The 19,399-nt window shown below is 44.5% G+C and overlaps 1 protein-coding gene across 1 annotated transcript; it reads right to left on the bottom strand.

The window, feature by feature from the left end:
* Window positions 1-3,087: 3,087 nt before the first annotated feature.
* Window positions 3,088-17,971, bottom strand: LOC115416121 (serine/threonine-protein phosphatase 2A catalytic subunit beta isoform). Its single transcript, XM_030129838.1, has 8 exons — window positions 17,556-17,971; window positions 6,652-6,690; window positions 5,441-5,611; window positions 4,915-5,088; window positions 4,743-4,832; window positions 4,130-4,291; window positions 3,928-4,046; window positions 3,088-3,661 (listed from the first exon to the last, which is right to left on the bottom strand). Exons 1-8 carry the CDS (start codon window positions 17,655-17,657, stop codon window positions 3,589-3,591), a joined length of 930 nt encoding a protein of 309 aa, XP_029985698.1. The 5' UTR covers window positions 17,658-17,971; the 3' UTR covers window positions 3,088-3,588.
* Between the last annotated feature and the right edge of the window lie 1,428 nt (window positions 17,972-19,399).

The following is a 19,399-nucleotide window of genomic DNA, read 5'->3' as shown; positions in this document are numbered from 1 at the left end:
AACACCGTCACTGGTCTGTCACTAACAGCCGGTGTATTATTTATTCATGTTCAGTTTATTATTTATTCATGTTCAGTTTATTATTTATTCATGTTCAGTTTATTATTTATTCATGTTCAGTTTCTTTACACACACACACATTAAAGAACAGGATGAGTCCAAGTGCACAGACTCGTATGAACACAGACTCATGAACACAGACTCGTATGAACACAGACTCGTATGAACAGACTCGTATGAACACAGACTCGTATGAACACAGACTCATGAACACAGACTCGTATGAACAGACTCGTATGAACACAGACTCGTATGAACACAGACTCGTATGAACACAGACTCATGAACACAGACTCGTATGAACACAGACTCATGAACACAGACTCGTATGAACACAGACTCGTATGAACACAGACTCATGAACACAGACTCGTATGAACACAGACTCGTATGAACAGACTTGTATGAACACAGACTCATGAACACAGACTCGTATGAACACAGACTCATGAACACAGACTCGTATGAACACAGACTCGTATGAACACAGACTCATGAACAGACTCGTATGAACACAGACTCGTATGAACACAGACTCATGAACACAGACTCGTATGAAACAGACTCATGAACACAGACTCGTATGAACACAGACTCGTATGAACACAGACTCATGAACACAGACTCGTATGAACACAGACTCGTATGAACAGACTCGTATGAACACAGACTCATGAACACAGACTCGTATGAACACAGACTCATGAACACAGACTCGTATGAACACAGACTCGTATGAACACAGACTCATGAACACAGACTCGTATGAACACAGACTCGTATGAACACAGACTCATGAACACAGACTCGTATGAACACAGACTCATGAACACAGACTCGTATGAACACAGACTCGTATGAACACAGACTCATGAACACAGACTCATGAACACAGACTCGTATGAACACAGACTCATGAACACAGACTCGTATGAACACAGACTCGTATGAACACAGACTCGTATGAACACAGACTCATGAACACAGACTCGTATGAACACAGACTCATGAACACAGACTCGTATGAACACAGACTCATGAACACAGACTCGTATGAACACAGACTCGTATGAACACAGACTCATGAACACAGACTCGTATGAACACAGACTCGTATGAACACAGACTCATGAACACAGACTCGTATGAACACAGACTCGTATGAACACAGACTCATGAACACAGACTCGTATGAACACAGACTCGTATGAACACAGACTCGTATGAACACAGACTCATGAACACAGACTCGTATGAACACAGACTCATGAACACAGACTCGTATGAACACAGACTCGTATGAACACAGACTCATGAACACAGACTCGTATGAACACAGACTCATGAACACAGACTCATGAACACAGACTCGTATGAACACAGACTCGTATGAACACAGACTCGTATGAACACAGACTCATGAACACAGACTCGTGAACACAGACTCATGAACACAGACTCGTATGAACACAGACTCATGAACACAGACTCGTATGAACACAGACTCGTATGAACACAGACTCGTGAACACAGACTCGTATGAACACAGACTCATGAACACAGACTCGTATGAACACAGACTCATGAACACAGACTCGTATGAACACAGACTCGTATGAACACAGACTCATGAACACAGACTCGTATGAACACAGACTCATGAACACAGACTCGTATGAACACAGACTCGTGAACACAGACTCATGAACACAGACTCGTATGAACACAGACTCATGAACACAGACTCGTATGAACACAGACTCGTATGAACACAGACTCATGAACACAGACTCGTATGAACACAGACTCGTATGAACACAGACTCATGAACACAGACTCGTATGAACACAGACTCGTATGAACACAGACTCATGAACACAGACTCGTATGAACACAGGTCCGTTCTGTAGTTTTTCATCTTCTATGACAACGCTTCACGTTCAGTTTTTAGAAAAGGTTAGTGTGTAAATGTCAACACTTCTGTGTCGTCTACCTTTTTTTGTTTACACTCAGACACGTGTCCAGTTGTCTTTACTTCTACTTTATTCTGACTGTATTGAACTGGTTCTGATCCATTTTAGACTGAAATGACCAAAAATGATCAGAACGTCTGTGACCGTTCAGAGGAATTTAAGCGTTTCATAAATACAACCAAAGGGTCGGACTGGACCCTTTAAATACCCTTTAACCCTTTAAGGACCCTTTACCTGGATCTGAGGAGGAGCCGGTCTACGTCAGAGGACCATGTGATCCAGTCTATGACGAGAAGGCGGGGCCTGGTGGACTGACCGTCCCATGGGAGGAGGAGCTACTTAGCAGAAGAACCATGCCCACTAGGAGAACAAATGAAGTCTTAGCTTCAGGACTTGAATGCCGATAAGCCCCACCCATCAAATACCGAGACTATTAGCCCCGCCCACCAAATACAACACCTATTAGCCCACCCATCAAATACTGAGACTATTAGCCCCGCCCACCAAATACAACACCTATTAGTCAACCCATCAAATACTAAGACTATTAGCCCCGCCCATCAAATACTGCATCATTTAGCCCCACCCACCAAATGCTGAGCCTATTAGCCCCACCCACAAAATACTGCACCTATTAGCCCCGCCCACCAAATACTGCACCTGTTAGCCGCACCCACCACCCCACATGTTAGCCTTAGTGGTCCACTCCAACAGCAGTGAAAGCAGATGTTTGGTTTGTTGCGTTCGCTGGAACAGGAAAATCAAAAAGGTTTAAAGTGTCTGAATTTGAACTTTTTCGTCACAATGTGAATTTATTCTCAAAATGTTACGACTTTGTTGTCGTAGTCGCCGGTGTTTTTGTGTATCCGAGGCGGCGCTAATCCGTCCTGTGGGAGGGATCAGTAGATCTGAACAGTCCAGGACCTCCAACAGGTTTGGGTCCTGGTCCCGTTTGGGTCCACGGGCCGAACGTTCGACCCCTCTGAGGTCCCACGAACCCAGTGGGCGGTGCCAGTGTGCAGTGGGTGTGGTCAGTGAAGACTCAGACAGCGTCTGGTTTGTCAACAGGACATTTTATTGATTGGTCGTCTGGTTTGGATTCAATGACAGCGATCAGAGTGGAGACGACCGAGCGCACCTGAACACAACGCACAGCTACGGCCAAGCACACGCACTCGACTCATTCACAACAGAAAGAAAGAAGCACAGACGCCGTGAGAGAGAGAGAGAGAGAGAGAGGGGAGGAGGAGAAGAAAGGAGGAGTCCAACAGAAGGAGGAGGAGGAGCAGATGGAGGAAAAGGATCCGATTATGGCACATTTGGTCCACGGTGGAAGTTTTATTCATGGTTCAAACAGAAACAGAAAAACAACAGAAACACAGGGAGGCGGGGTTTCCAGAAGCACAGCGTTAATGACGGACAGCTGAAGGGGGCGGAGCTCTGCGCTGACGGGCCAATCCTCGGTTCTAGTTTCCGCCTTTCCGCCTGAAAGAATGAAGGTGGGAGGGCAGGGGGCGGAGCTCTGTAGGTGATTGACAGGGGAGGCTTTGGACATTCACAGGAAGTAGTCAGGAGTGCGTCTGGTCACATGGGGCTCGCCGCGGCGGGGGGCGGGGTCAAACTGAAGGCTGAAACAGGAAGAGGAGGAGGAGTTAGAAGGAACCAATCAGATCAAAAGAAACATCAGACACCACATGAAAGAACAACAAAGAACCAATAGAAAAACCCTGGACCTGGACCTGAGGGTCGGATAGATCTGACCGATCCAGGTCCAACCTGGGTCAAACAGATCTAACTGATCCAGGTCCTATGTGGGTCAGATAGGTCTAACAGGTCCAGGTCCTATGTGGGTCCAACAGGTCCAGGTCTGATGTGGGTCAGAGTCTGTACTCACAACGAGTATTTGAGGGTGTCGTCCAGTTCCATGATGGCCGCCTGGTTTCCGCAGCGGTAGCAGTAGTTGGGTGCACTGAAGATGGTCACCACGTTCTTATCGTGGCCCCAGTTGTAACCCTGGAAACAAACACACACAGATCAGCTGACCGCCAGGGCCAATAGGAGCCCGGCGGCTTGGGGTTCGGGGGTCTGGGTCTTACCTCCATGACGAGCTGGTGTGCGCGGGACACCAGGGTGAGGCCGTTGGCGTGGTTGAAGGTTTCCGAGATGTCCTGTCCGAAGGTGTAGCCCGCCCCCCGAGGTGAGATGCCCCACCCACCGCGGTCGTCAGGATCCGACCACAGCAGGTCGCACATGGGACCCTAAACGCACCATCAGGATCAGTACGGACCACGTGGGTCTGCAGGTCCAAGGACCAGCAACAGCAACAAACAAGACTAAGAACCAGGTCTGAGACCAGGTCTGAGGGTCTACACACTGAGGACCAGGTCTGAGGGTCTAGACACTGAGGACCAGGTCTGAGAGTCTAGACATTGAGGACCAGGTCTGAGAGTCTACACACTGAGGACCAGGTCTGAGGGTCTACACACTGAGGACCAGGTCTGAGGGTCTAGACACTGAGGACCAGGTCTGAGAGTCTAGACATTGAGGACCAGGTCTGAGAGTCTACACACTGAGGACCAGGTCTGAGAGTCTACACACTGAGGACCAGGTCTGAGGGTCTACACACTGAGGACCAGGGTTTGAACTGAGATCTGGTTAGAGGGAACTGGTCTTACTGGTCTCTCCTGGTCCAGGTGCCGGTCTACCTACCTCATGTGGGACTTCCTGCAGGCGGTCCAGGGCTCGTATGTGGTCCAGGGTGTCTATGGACGGGGACAGTCCTCCATGCAGACAGAAGATCTGAAAGGGACCACATCAGAACACAGGTCAGCTCAGTTTAGGTCAGGTGTGGTCGGACTGGTCACCATGACGACGCTCTCACCTGTCCATCCACCAGTGCAGTCAGCGGCAGGTAGTCGAACAGGTCTGTGAAGTACTTCCACACGTTGGCGTTGCCGTACTTCCTCAGGCACTCGTCGTAGAAGCCGTAGACCTGCGTGATCTGCCGCGACTCGTGGTTCCCCCGCAGGATGGTGATCCGCTCCTGGAACCGGACCTGCAAGAGACGGCGTGGACAGCGGTGAGCGGTGGAACCGACCAACTGGACTGCAGCGGTGAGCCGCGGAACTGATCGGACCGCCATGGGTTCTGTACCGAGTCCAGACCAGGTTTGAGTCTGGACACAGACCCAGTCCCAGTACAGTCTGCCAGTGACGGTTGTGTTGGTTCCGTGTGGGTTCTATGTTGGTTCTGTGTTGGTTCTAGGTACCTTTAGTGTGACCAGCAGTGTGACGGTCTCCACAGAGTAGTACCCTCTGTCCACGTAGGTTCTGTGTGGGTTCTATTGTGTTGGATCTGTGTGGGTTGTGTGTTGGTTCTGTATTGGTTCTGTGTTGGTTCTAGGGTACCTTTAGTGTGACCAGCAGTGTGACGGTCTCCACAGAGTAGTACCCTCTGTCCACGTAGTCTCCCATGAACAGGTAGTTGGTGTCGGGGGACTTCCCTCCGATCTTAAACAGCTCCATCAGGTCGTGGAACTGACCGTGGACGTCTCCGCACACTGTGACTGGGCATCGCACCTGCAACCACAGGGAACGGCTCTTAGAACCCGTGGACCTGGACCAGAATTGGACCAGAACTGGAGCGGTCCTGGTGTGTTTGACTGTTGGTTCTGGTTCCGTGTTCTCCACCACCTTCAGCTGAACGTGTTCACACTAAACTGACTCAAACCGCCAAACTTTTGGAACCGGATCAGGATCCATCAGGTCCTGATGGACCCTGGTCCTGGTGGATGGTGGACCTTTGGACTTGAGTCTATTGTGGATTTTCATCAGAACCAGATGAAGGTCTGAGTGGTGAGACTCCGTTCCCATGGAAACTGTGATTACATTAGGTTCATCTGAGACCCGGATCCAGATCCAACACCGATGGGTCCGACCCACTGAGGTGGAAACATGACAGGTCCTTTCAGGTTCTGAAAGGAACTGGGTCTGGGTTTACACTGGAAACACGGTGGAACTGGAACAGGAACCAGAACCAACATCCTGCTGAAGCACTGATGTTTCAAACACATTCATCAGTTCATGAACGAAGGTTCTACTGAAGCACAAGGACTGGAATTAGAATCAGATAGGATGGGATTATTATTATTATTATTATTTTTATTATTCAGTCAAACTGTTAATTGTGATTTAATGTGTTTGATTTCAACAGTTTGACTTTTCATATTCAGTCAATAATTAAACAAACGAATGGGTGTTCATCTGTTCATGTTCATTGAAGGTCAGGGGTCATTGAAGGTCAGAGGTCATTGAAGGTCAGAGGTTATTCTAGGTCAGAGGTCATCAGCGGTCATTAAAGGTCAGAGGTCATGGAAGGTCAGAGGGGGAGAGCATGTCCTGGTGGTTCCTTCAGTGGGTTCTAGTGCAGGTGCACTTCTGCTGTTCTGTTCTTCTTGGTTGTAGATGGAACACAGACAGTACAGTTGGACTCCAAGTTAACAGTTATCTGGGCTCAGATCTGGACCTGCAGACCGTCTGAACTGGATCCATCCAGACCCTACTGGTCTGTCCGTCAGCTGCTTCCTGACTTCACACTGAGGCGTGATGGGAAATCTCACCTCCTGCACATTGGACTCCTTGGTCAGGATCTCCTTGGCCTGAAAAACAAACACAGACCACCGCCATTAGTCACATTCAAACCAAAGCATGGACCTACCAGGGCGCCACCGCCGCCGACAGATGACCGCTGCCACCGGGGCGGACAGATGACCGCTGCCACTGCCGCCAGACAGATGACCGCCGCCGCCAGAGCAGATGGTCAACCGCCGTTGGGGTGGACAGATGACCACTGCTGCCGCCGGGGCAGACGGTCATCTGCTGCCGGGGCAGAGGGACGGCCACCCCGGTGAAAATCAACAGAAAACAGCAGCAGAGTAAAGTTCATCAACTGAGGAAAATGACAGGAAGAATCACACCACCACCACCATCACCACGTGACAGTTCATTTCATTTGGATTCAAACTGAACAGACATCAGAAACAGAACATGGTTCTGATCCAGACATGATGACATCTGACTTTCTAATGCTGTGTGGTACCGGCTCGACTTGACCCGGACTTTTAGCGTTTCCATTCCATAAAAGGACCTGGAATCTGGTACCTGGTCCTAGATTTTTGGTATCACCTCTGCTGAGGGTCCAAGTGATACTGAACCATGACACATAACACTGCAGACCACTGATTGGTCGGACAGTTTTCTGTGTGACCCGCCCTTTACAAAAAATAGGACCAATGGCCCTGTAGCTTACCGGCCAAATTCAAAGCCTGTCGGCCGGTAAGCTAAAGACAGATGTGTTAGTGGACAGTCAATCTGTGGGTCCAGTAATCCACATGAGAACAGATAAACTCCACCAGGGTCGGTCCAGGAGCTTCAGTCTGTGGTGGAAGACGGAAACATTCAGACCAGACAACCGGCAATGAGTGAGTTTTCAGCAACTCTGAGCAGACGACACGGAAATAATGCGCCGCATCGCTATGACAACCAGGTACTGTAAAGTGGGGAGTATCCTGGAATGGAAACGGTCTGGAATAGGACCTGGTACCAGAGTGGAGTCGAGCCGGTTCCACGTAGTGGAAACGTGGCATAACCCTAACCCACATTCACAGGTTTAAGGACTAACCCTAACCCAGGGCCCTAACCCACATTCACAGGTTTAAGGACTAACCCTAACCCAGGGCCCTAACCCACATTCACAGGTTTAAGGACTAACCCTAACCCAGGGCCCTAACCCACATTCACAGGTTTAAGGACTAACCCTAACCCAGGGCCCTAACCCACATTCACAGGTTTAAGGACTAACCCTAACCCAGGGCCCTAACCCACATTCACAGGTTGAAGGACTAACCCTAACCCAGGGCCCTAACCCACATTCACAGGTTGAAGGACTAACCCTAACCCAGGGCCCTAACCCACATTCACAGGTTTAAGGACTAACCCTAACCCAGGGCCCTAACCCACATTCACAGGTTTAAGGACTAACCCTAACCCAGGACCCTAACCCACATTCACAGGTTTAAGGACTAACCCTAACCCAGGGCCCTAACCCACATTCACAGGTTTAAGGACTAACCCTAACCCAGGACCCTAACCCACATTCACAGGTTTAAGGACTAACCCTAACCCAGGGCCCTAACCCACATTCACAGGTTTAAGGACTAACCCTAACCCAGGACCCTAACCCACATTCACAGGTTGAAGGACTAACCCTAACCCAGGGCCCTAACCCACATTCACAGGTTTAAGGACTAACCCTAACCCAGGACCCTAACCCACATTCACAGGTTTAAGGACTAACCCTAACCCAGGACCCTAACCCACATTCACAGGTTTAAGGACTAACCCTAACCCAGGGCCCTAACCCACATTCACAGGTTTAAGGACTAACCCTAACCCAGGACCCTAACCCACATTCACAGGTTTAAGGACTAACCCTAACCCAGGACCCTAACCCACATTCACAGGTTTAAGGACTAACCCTAACCCAGGGCCCTAACCCACATTCACAGGTTTAAGGACTAACCCTAACCCAGGACCCTAACCCACATTCACAGGTTTAAGGACTAACCCTAACCCAGGACCCTAACCCACATTCACAGGTTTAAGGACTAACCCTAACCCAGGGCCCTAACCCACATTCACAGGTTTAAGGACTAACCCTAACCCAGGACCCTAACCCACATTCACAGGTTTAAGGACTAACCCTAACCCAGGACCCTAACCCACATTCACAGGTTTAAGGACTAACCCTAACCCAGGGCCCTAACCCACATTCACAGGTTTAAGGACTAACCCTAACCCAGGGCCCTAACCCACATTCACAGGTTTAAGGACTAACCCTAACCCAGGACCCTAACCCACATTCACAGGTTTAAGGACTAACCCTAACCCAGGACCCTAACCCACATTCACAGGTTTAAGGACTAACCCTAACCCAGGGCCCTAACCCACATTCACAGGTTTAAGGACTAACCCTAACCCCAGATCCTGACAGCGATGAAGGGCTTCATGACAGGAAGTGGATTCATGACACAAACAGAACAGAACATGTTCTACATGTTCTGTTTATGTTCTACAGAACATGTGGAACATAAACAGACTGCACATGTGGAACATAAACAGACTAAACATGTAGAACATAAACAGACTGCACATGTGGAACATAAACAGACTGCACATGTAGAACATAAACAGACTAAACATGTAGAACATAAACAGACTGCACATGTGGAACATAAACAGACTAAACATGTAGAACATAAACAGACTAAACATGTGGAACATAAACAGACTAAACATGTAGAACATAAACAGACTAAACATGTAGAACATAAACAGACTGCACATGTAGAACATAAACAGACTGCACATGTGGAACATAAACAGATTAAACATGTGGAACATAAACAGATTAAACATGTAGAACATAAACAGACTGCACATGTGGAACATAAACAGACTGCACATGTAGAACATATACAGACTAAACATGTAGAACATAAACAGACTAAACATGTAGAACATAAACAGACTGCACATGTGGAACATAAACAGACTGCACATGTAGAACATAACAGACTAAACATGTAGAACATAAACAGACTGCACATGTAGAACATATACAGACTGCACATGTGGAACATAAACAGACTGCACATGTAGAACATAAACAGACTGCACATGTAGAACATAAACAGACTGCACATGTAGAACATAAACAGACTGCACATGTAGAACATATACAGACTGCACATGTAGAACATAAACAGATTAAACATGTAGAACATAAACAGACTGCACATGTGGAACATAAACAGATTAAACATGTAGAACATAAACAGACTGCACATGTGGAACATAAACAGACTGCACATGTAGAACATATACAGACTGCACATGTAGAACATAAACAGACTGCACATGTGGAACATATACAGACTGCACATGTGGAACATATACAGACTGCACATGTAGAACATAAACAGACTGCACATGTGGAACATAAAGGGAGTTGGGGCTTCCTGTCTGCGAGTTGTGCGGTGTTAGTGTTAACCCCGGGTAACCCCGGCGCCGGCAGATCTACCGGCAAAAAGACTTTATTGTGCCAATTAAATTAGCGACATGGGTCCGAAGAAGAATCCGACGACCGAGGAAGTCTAGGATATTAAAAAATTGCTAGACTTCATAACAGAGGAAGTTTCTGCTGTTCAGCTCCAACAGAAGAGCATCATGGATCTGGTAGAGGAAGTGAAGGCACTGAGGCTGCTGAATGCCGAAAGAGATAAGCGTATTGCCCATCTGGAGAGCAGAGTCGCGGACCTGGAGCAGTATATGCGGGTCAATGATGTGATCATCACCAGACTCCAAATAAAGCCCCGGTCATACGCGCGAGCGGTGACCGCCGACAATGGAGGAGAGCCTGGTGAGCTGGAGTCTGACTGTGTGGGGCATCAGGTGGTTGGCTTTGTACAGTCCAAGGAGCTAAAGTTGGACTGGAACAACATGGAGACCTGCCACCCACTACCCAGAAGAAAGGCCAGTGACAGGCCTGCAGTAATAATCCGATTCATAAACAGGAAACAAAAGACAACGCTTCTGAAACAAGGAAGAAAGCTGAAGGGAGCAGATGTCTTCATAAACGAGCACCTAGCCAAACACAATGCCGACATAGCCAGAAGAGCACGCCAGCTACAGAAACAGAAAAAATACAAAACACCTGGACATCCAACTGTAAAGTATTCCTAAAGTTAAACGGGACCCCTGAGGAAGCCAAAGGGATCTGCATCAGGAATATGAGTGAACTGGACAAATTCCACTGACTGTAAACTGGACTACATCTACTGGAACAAGGATGGTCAGGATCATCTGGGTGATCTACTGGACTCTGAGGTCATCAACAGAACTCAACCATTACAAACAATGACAGAACTCACTCTACATCCGGGGAAGGTAGTCCCATAACACAGAGGACCAGTGAATATCAGCAACTGGAACTGGAAACCTTTGAATACACTGATCACAGCATCATGGATTTGGAACAGGATATAGACCTGGACAAGAACTTTTTCTCCTCCACAGATAATAACTGCTGCTGTTACACGGATGATCAATACAACCAGAACATTAAATCTGAGGGTAGATTTTCACTCATCCACTTCAACAGTAGAAGCTTATATGCAAATTTCAATAATATTAAGAACTATCTACAAACATTTTCACAGCCGTTCAGTGTAACAGCAGTATCTGAAACATGGATCAGTGCTGAAAAGGGTATAGACTTTGAATTAGAAGGCTATGAATTCAGATATAATAACAGATTAAATAAGAGTGGTGGAGGAGTAGCTTTATATATTCATAAATCTTTAGACTTCAGGGTTTTGGTTGACATTACAACTGTAATTGATAATCTCCTTGAACATTAACAACTGAAGTGCACATGGAGAAATACAAGAATATTATTGTTAGCTGCATTTACAGAGCACCGGGCTCAAGCATTAGTACATTCAGCGAGTGGATGGAATCAGTATTCTCTAAAATAAGCAATAAAACTATTTTCATATGTGGGGATTTTAATATTGATATGTTAAATCCCAACAAACAGAAAACTACAAATGAATTTATTAATACAATATATAGTATGAGCCTGTTTCCAAAAATCCCCAGACCCAGCAGAATTCCATCCCATCGTGCCACTCTCATTGATAATATTTTCACCAATGACATTGATAATAATACAATAAGTGGACTTTTAATTAATGACATCAGTGACCATTTGCTAGTGTTCACAATCTATGACATCAAATGTAGAAACAAGTTAAACAAACGGAATATAGATGAGTAAAATCTGACAAATCCATAAACAGTCTTAAACAGGAATTATTGGAGTATAACTGCGATACCATTTACAGGAAAAAAGATGTAAACCTTGCGTATGATGAGTTCCTCAGAATATTTACCTCATTATATGGTAAACATTAGGCCTGTAACGGTACACAAAATTTTCGGTTCGGTACGTTTTCGGTTTTCAAAGCTACGGTTCGGTTTTTTTCAGTTCGGTACGGGAAGAAAGAAAACCCCTCAAAATGTCTTTAATACATTTATGAATTTTTGAACATTTTTCCCCCAATTTTTGGACACAATAGAATATAGAAAAACAGGAATAATATAATTCTGCTGCTACAAATCAAATAGAAAATAAAATAAATTATTAATATTACTAAATGTATTTTTAACATTAGTATTGCACTTTTCCCTAATAAGGTAGTTTTGAACAATCAAAAAAAATCTAATCCCAGTTCTGTCAGTTCACATTCTGCATAAAAATAACAAAAAAATTCTGCATGAAGTGCAACATTAACAGGAGGGTAACTGGTATTCTGTTGAAACAAACTGAAGAGCAACACTGACAACAAACTGAACCAAATTATTTATTTTAGGACAGAGAACAAACTGTTTAGGACATTTTGTGTGTGTGTGTGTGTGTGTGTGTGTGTGCGTGCATGCACGCGCAATGTGCAATTTGTCTGGGGGATGGTTTGTTTGTTGTTGTTTTTTTTGGTCGGAGCTGGGGGGGTGGGGGGGCCCGGTCCATAACTATCGTAACTAACGCTGGCGTGAAACGAAAGTGAAACTTCATTTTTATATAATTTCAGTGGCCAACTCCGAGTTCTATTCCTCTGTTATACAGCGTGCGTGCGTGAGAGAGAGAGAGAGAGAGAGAGAGAGAGAGAGAGAGAGAGAGAGAGAGAGAGAGAGAGAGAGAGAGAGAGAGAGAGAGAGAGAGAGAGAGAGAGAGAGAGCTAGTGTGATTTAGAACTACCGTAGTTCCTAGGGGCCAAACAACGTCCGTCTTCTCTCCGTCTCTTTCCTGGTTGTTGTCTTTCAGCTGAACCTGAACTGATCCAAACTGGACTGGACTGATGCTGGAGGGTCTGCAGTCTGTTCCTTCCAGGTTCACAACATATTTGTTGTTTTTTTAACCTTGTATCAGCTGCTATTTGGTATTTCGGGTCAGTGTGCGCGTCCTTTAATATGTCCATGTGAAACTTGTGCGGATTTAAAGTTCCGCATCAAATGACGTCTTTCGTTCCTTTTTCTTTTTGTCAACATACTGTGCCGTTCCGAACAGCTGTGTACCGAACCGAACAGGTGTGTACCGAAACGGTTCGGTTCAGTACGTGTACCGTTACAGGCCTAGTAAACATTGTCCAGTTAAGAAATATAACAGAAAACTATCATATGCTCATTGCCCATGGATAACAAAAGGACTACAAAATGCCTGCAAAAAGAAAAATAAACTTTACAGAGATTTCATAAGACAGAACTAAAGAGGCAGAAAATAAATATAAAAAATATAAAAATAAATTAACTAATATTATAAGGGTAAGTAAGAAAGATTATTACAAGAGGATATTAGATGATAACAAAAATAACATTAAAACTATCTGGAATATACTAAACAATATTATAAAAAATGGATCTAGCCATACTAGTCTGCCTCAGTATTTTATTGATAAGGATAGTGGAAACTATCACATGAACCAGGTGGCTGATAGTTTGAATGAATTCTTTGTAAATGTAGGACCGGATCTTGCAAGAAAATTCCTTGATCCAGGGAAATATGGAGAACATTTATCAGAAAGAAACCAGTGCTCATCGTTTCTAAAAGCAGTGGATGAAAATGAAATTGTTAATATTGTTAGAAAATGTAAGAACAGACTGTCGACGACTTTAATGATATTAATATGTCACTGGTAAAAAAGGTCATTGAGGGGATTTCCAAACCACTAACCTACATATGTAACTGATCATTTCAAACCAGTTCATTTCCACATACAGTGAAAAGAGCTAAAGTCAAACCTCTGTACAAGGCTGGAAACAAACACCTGTTCACAGAGTACACACCTGTCTCCTTACTGCCACAGTTTTCAAAAATATTGGAAAACTTTTCAACAACAGACTGGACACATTCGTAGAAAAGCACAAAATACTGGCAGAGAATCAGTACGAGTTCAGGACAAACAGATCAACAGCACTGGCAACAAGTGAGGCAACAGCAGAAACCACAAATGCTGTAGATAATAAACAATATGCCACTGGAATATTTATTGATTTAAAAAAAGCCTTTGACACCATCACCATAAAATATTCCTCACTAAACTGGAACGGTATGGCATAAGGGGGACTGTGCTGGACTGGGTCCAAAGTTCTTTAAGTGGCAGACGGCAGTTTGGGAAACTGGGGGACTGTGATTCATCATGTTTGGACATTGCTTGTGGGGTCCCCCAGGGGTCAGTATTGGGTCCTAAATTTTTTTCTTTTGTATATAAATGAAATATGTAAAGTTTCTAAGGTATTGCACTTTGTGTTCTTTGCTGATGATACAAATATTTTCTGCTCTGGGGATAACTTACAAAAATTACAGGAGGAAGTCACTACAGAAATGAACAAAGTAAAAATGTGGTTTGACAGAAACAGGTTATCATTAAATCTTAGCAAGACAAAAATAATAATATTTGGTAACTGTAGAAATAATTCACAGGTAACAATAAAAATAGACAGAATTGAAATAGAGATAGTACATGAAATAAAATTTCTGGGGGTAACCACTGATGACAGAATCAGTTGGAAAGCACATATCAAACATGTACAAACTAAAGTCTGCAGAAGCATCGAAATAATAAATAAAGCAAAGAAGGTTTTGGATCACAAGTCACTTCACACTCTGTACTGTTCCCTAGTTTCACCATATTTACAGGACTGGGCTGAGGTCTGGAGTAACAACTACCAGAGCTCACTACAGACACGAACTGTTATTCAAAAAAGAGCAGAGGATCATCCTACTGTTGTCTACCAGGAACACACACTCATTATTCTGACAGTCAGAATGACTCCAGTTCACAGACACTGAGGACCATCAAACAGCTCCAATAATGGACAAAGACAAAAATAATCTATTACCAACAAATATACAGAAATTATTCAGTACTCATGAGGGGGGGTTATGATTTAAGGGGGAAAATTAACTTTAAAATTCCCTTAATACGCACGACTAGGAAGGGTGTTTGTGTTTCAGTCAGAGGGGTGAGACTGTGGAACAGATTTAATATAGAGTTAAAGCAACGACCGAGCAGGAAAGAATTTAAAAAGACAAACAAAGGCACAATTTTACAGACGTACAGGGAGGAGGGAGGGGAGGGGGAACACTGGGGGTTCTAATGATGTACAAGTATGTGTGTAAGTGTGTGTACATGTATGAATAGGTGTGTGTGAGCATATATGTAGGTGTATATGTGTGTATAGATCTGTGTATGAATATGTATTTACATATATGTGTTATTGTATTAGGTGTGTATGTAAATCATATTACACTGAACAAAAATATAAACGCACCACTTTTGTTTTGCTCCCATTTTTCATGAGCTGAACTCAAAGATCTAAAACTTTTTCTACGTACACAAAAGGCCTATTTCTCTCAAATATTGTTCATAAATTTGTCTAAATCTGTGTTAGTGAGCACTTCTCCTTTGTCCTTTGCTGAGATAATCCATCCACCTCACAGGTGTGGCAGATCCAGATGCTGATTAGACAGCAGGATTATTGCACAGGTGTGACTTAGGCTGGCCACAATAAAAGGCCACTCTAAAATGTGCACTTTTACTGTATTGGGTGGTCCAGGGGGGTCAGAAAACCAGTCAGTATTTGGTGTGACCACCATTTTCCTCGCACAGTCTTCTTCATGAATTCTCTGAAACAGCTTTGGAGATGGCTTATGGTAGAGAAATGAACATTCAATTCACAGGCAAAAGCTCTGGTGGAGATTCCTGAAGTCAGCATGACCAGTGCATATTCCCTCAAAACTTGTGACATCTGTGGTATTGTGCTGTGTGATAAAACTGCACATTTTGGAGTGGCCTTTTATTGTGGCCAGCCTAAGGCACACCTGTGCAAAAATCCTGCTGTCTAATCAGCATCTTGATCTGCCACACCTGTGAGGTGGATGGATTATCTCAGCAAAGAAGAAGTGTTCACTAACACAAATTTAGACAGATTTGTGAACAATATTTGAGAGAAATAAACCTTGTGTGTACACAGAAAAAGTTTTAGATCTTTGAGTTCAGCTCATGAAAAATGGGAGCAAAAACAAAAGTGGTGTGTTTATATTTTTGTTCAGTGTATATTTGTTCATAATAATATAAAGTTGGAAACCTAATTACTTACTAGTCAGTATCAGTCATATTATGGCATAGTGTATAGATCTGATTAGACCAGGAAGGATATTATTGTTATTAATTACAGAAGGAGAAGGGGTGGAGTTTATAAGTTGTACTTCTTCTCACTCCTTTTCGAATATGTATTATATGTCTTCTGTTTAAGTGTTGTTTATTTATTTTCTTCTGTTTGACATTCATGTTCGAAATAAATACATCAATCAATCAATCAATAAACAGACTGAACATGTGGAACATAAACAGACTGAACATGTGGAACATAACCAGACTGCTCATCAGTCCACCTGTTCTTCTGAACTCCTGTCAGCTGTTTCATGGTTGTTCAGGTTCGTCTCATTCTTCACAGAATCATTTGGTGATAAAAACATTTTCATCCTGTCATTTGACTTAATGACACTGGTCACTGGTACGATTGGACCGGTCCGGCCCGCTGTTGGACGGAATGTGGACCCTGAACTAAAGTGAGTCTGACCCCCCTGGTTTAAACTAAAACCATAGATGAGGATCATCTGAGCTCAAACACTGAGCAGAAGTGAACCCGGTCCTCCAGGGTCCGACTAGGTTTACGTTTACAAACAATGAGACCCAAGTGAAGGCAGAACCAGAACCCACTCAGACCGACAGGCAGAGACTGAGACAGAACCGACCCAGAACCACAGACTGAAACAGAACCCACTCAGAACCAGAACCCACTCAGAACCACAGGTCAAAGCCAGTCCAGGTCCCTTTAAAGAAGTACTAGAAGTACCACGACCAGACCAGGACCACATCTGACCCCACCATCCCCTCTCTCAGGGTTGTGTCCTCCATGTGGTCCTCCATAAATAGGGTTCGGGTGGACCCAGTTGAATGAATGGGCTGACCAGTGCGCAGGTCAGTGCGCACAGCCAACGCCATTTACAATAAACAGGCGGTGAGACGGGCCTCGTCTAATCACTGGACCAAATGTCAAAGATGCGGATCTACGGCCTGTTCAAACTCACACGACGAGTGTATTCTTTCACTCGGTTTATTTTGGATTAAAGTGACCGAGCGGCGGGTACACTTGGACATTCTTCGGGAACCATTTGATTGGCAGTGGTTTTCACTCCTCTACGTTCAGGATGACCGGCCGAAAACGGACAGAAAAGCGGCGCCTTAGCCCTGGCTCCTTCCAGGAACTAGCCGGAGCCGCTTTTCAAATGTAGGCCACAGTCAAAGGATGGACCCGAACCGGAGCACAGAGGCGGACTTACCTTCTCACAGAGCGTCCGGACCTGGTTCTCCGTTAGCTGCTTGCACTCGTTTAGCTGTTCGATCCACTGATCTAACTCTTTCGTGAAGGACTTGTCTTCCATGGCAGCCGCGGTAGCTCGCTAAGCTAGCTGTGTTAGCTACCGAAGAAATAGACTGGCCTGTGTTTAGCTGCGTTAGCGTTAGCTCGTATTGTTCACCCGATCAGGTCCCGCCAAATCGGTTGGAAAACCACTGTTTTGAATTAAAAATACCGGACCGTTCACTCAGCGTCTATCATGACAAACCACTGGCGTCAGTTACCGACGGTCAAACTGCGCGGATCAGGCCCGGGGGCGTCCGAGGGTCGAGAGTCCGCGGTGCGGCAGACCGGAGCGGCAGAAGGCAGCGGCTAGCCGATTAGCTAAAGGAGCTAGCTACAATAACATCCGGGCACTTTAATGACGCCAGGAGGCGCACCGGCGACACCGAGCGGCAGAGCGGAGAACTGCGGCTGCAAGTTTTTTTTTTTTTTTTTCTCATGCTTTATTTACAAAATACCGCATACACATAGACCAGAACATGGCATGGAGAAAAAAACCCATAATGCTCGAGTGAGGCAGGAAGAGATTAAATACAATTACATAAATAGGTAAGTAAATGAAATAAAATAAAGGTAAAGGAATAAACAAGAAGAGGAAAAAACAACAAACAAACAAACAAAACAAAATAAAAATAACTAAATAACAACTTAAACTGGTCCCATAAGGCTTTAGTCTTCACAGCTTTAGGGTTAGTGCAGAAGTTCAGTGTGTCTAGACAGGATTTCAGATCAGATTTACAGACCACAGAGCTGGGCTTCTGATTGGCACATCTGCTTGTATGTACATGACATTTAGCTAATAAGGAAATGAGATTAAGAATAAACGATTTCCGAACAGGCCAATCAGTAATAAAGAAACCAAATAAAATATCTTCAGTTTTGAAGTTCAAAGAAATATCCAGCTTTCTATTTAAAAACAGATTGATATCGCACCAAAAAACTGGACCAAAGGCACAAAACAAATGAGTTCATGTTTCATCTGAATTATGACAAAATGAGCAAAAAGGGTGGACACTGATCTGATAATCAGAGTTAAATTACCTGGATAACACCTGTGTACCAGTTCTAAAGACACCTCTGTCACTGTATCTGAAATAAAACCCTTCGTTGGTAAAAACCAGACCTTTTCCCATTCCACATCAGAACAGAAACGACTCCAAAAACAGATGGACGCTGCCTTACAAACTGTATCCTTTCAATCACTTCTAATGCATTTATTATTGGGTTTTTTTACTTCAGAATGGATGTAAATTTCCTGTGTATAATTCTGATTGTGCAGTTTGAGGGCTAATGGTTGTTGAAGGACTAATAGTAGAAGATATCAGAGTTTTTCAACCTGAAGGGACAGAATCCAACACAGTGGCAGATTCTCTAGGGAGTACTGGAGTTTTAGATTCCAACAAAAATTCACTAGAAGTAAATAAGTGACCTTCCTGTTAAACAGCTGACAGACCAGCAGTGTTCCGTTATCAGCCCAGTTCTTTAAAAACAACGACTTACGTTTCAAACATACATTCTGGTTCTTCCATATCGAACATTTGTGAGGGGAACAGTTCTGTTTCTATACCAAGAACCGACATAAAAGGAACTGTTGATGAACATCAGAAAGTTGAACAGGAAGCTTTTCTAGACTGTAGTTCCATCTGAATACAAAGTTCCATCCTCCTAAAGCCTCAAATGCATCTGTAGGAATAAAGTTCCATCAGGACTGTGGTGTGTTCAGGACCTTTGGAACCGTTTCATCTGGAACGTGGAGTGCACAGG

The sequence above is a fragment of the Sphaeramia orbicularis genome, unplaced genomic scaffold (assembly GCF_902148855.1).
Source record: "Sphaeramia orbicularis unplaced genomic scaffold, fSphaOr1.1, whole genome shotgun sequence".
In the NCBI taxonomy this organism is placed as follows: Eukaryota; Metazoa; Chordata; class Actinopteri; order Kurtiformes; family Apogonidae; genus Sphaeramia; species Sphaeramia orbicularis.
Note: the sequence above shows the minus strand (reverse complement) of the source record. Positions and strands in the feature narration are given on the sequence as shown.

Coding starts and splice junctions, on each gene's coding strand:
- LOC115416121 (XM_030129838.1), bottom strand. CDS start 17,657: ATGGAAGACAAGTCCTTCACGAAAGAGTTAGATCAGTGGATCGAACAG. Junction 4,833..4,914: donor CTGCACTGGTGGATGGACAG/GTGAGAGCGTCG, acceptor GGTCCCTTTCAG/ATCTTCTGTCTGCATGGAGG. Junction 4,047..4,129: donor CACACCAGCTCGTCATGGAG/GTAAGACCCAGA, acceptor GTTTGTTTCCAG/GGTTACAACTGGGGCCACGA.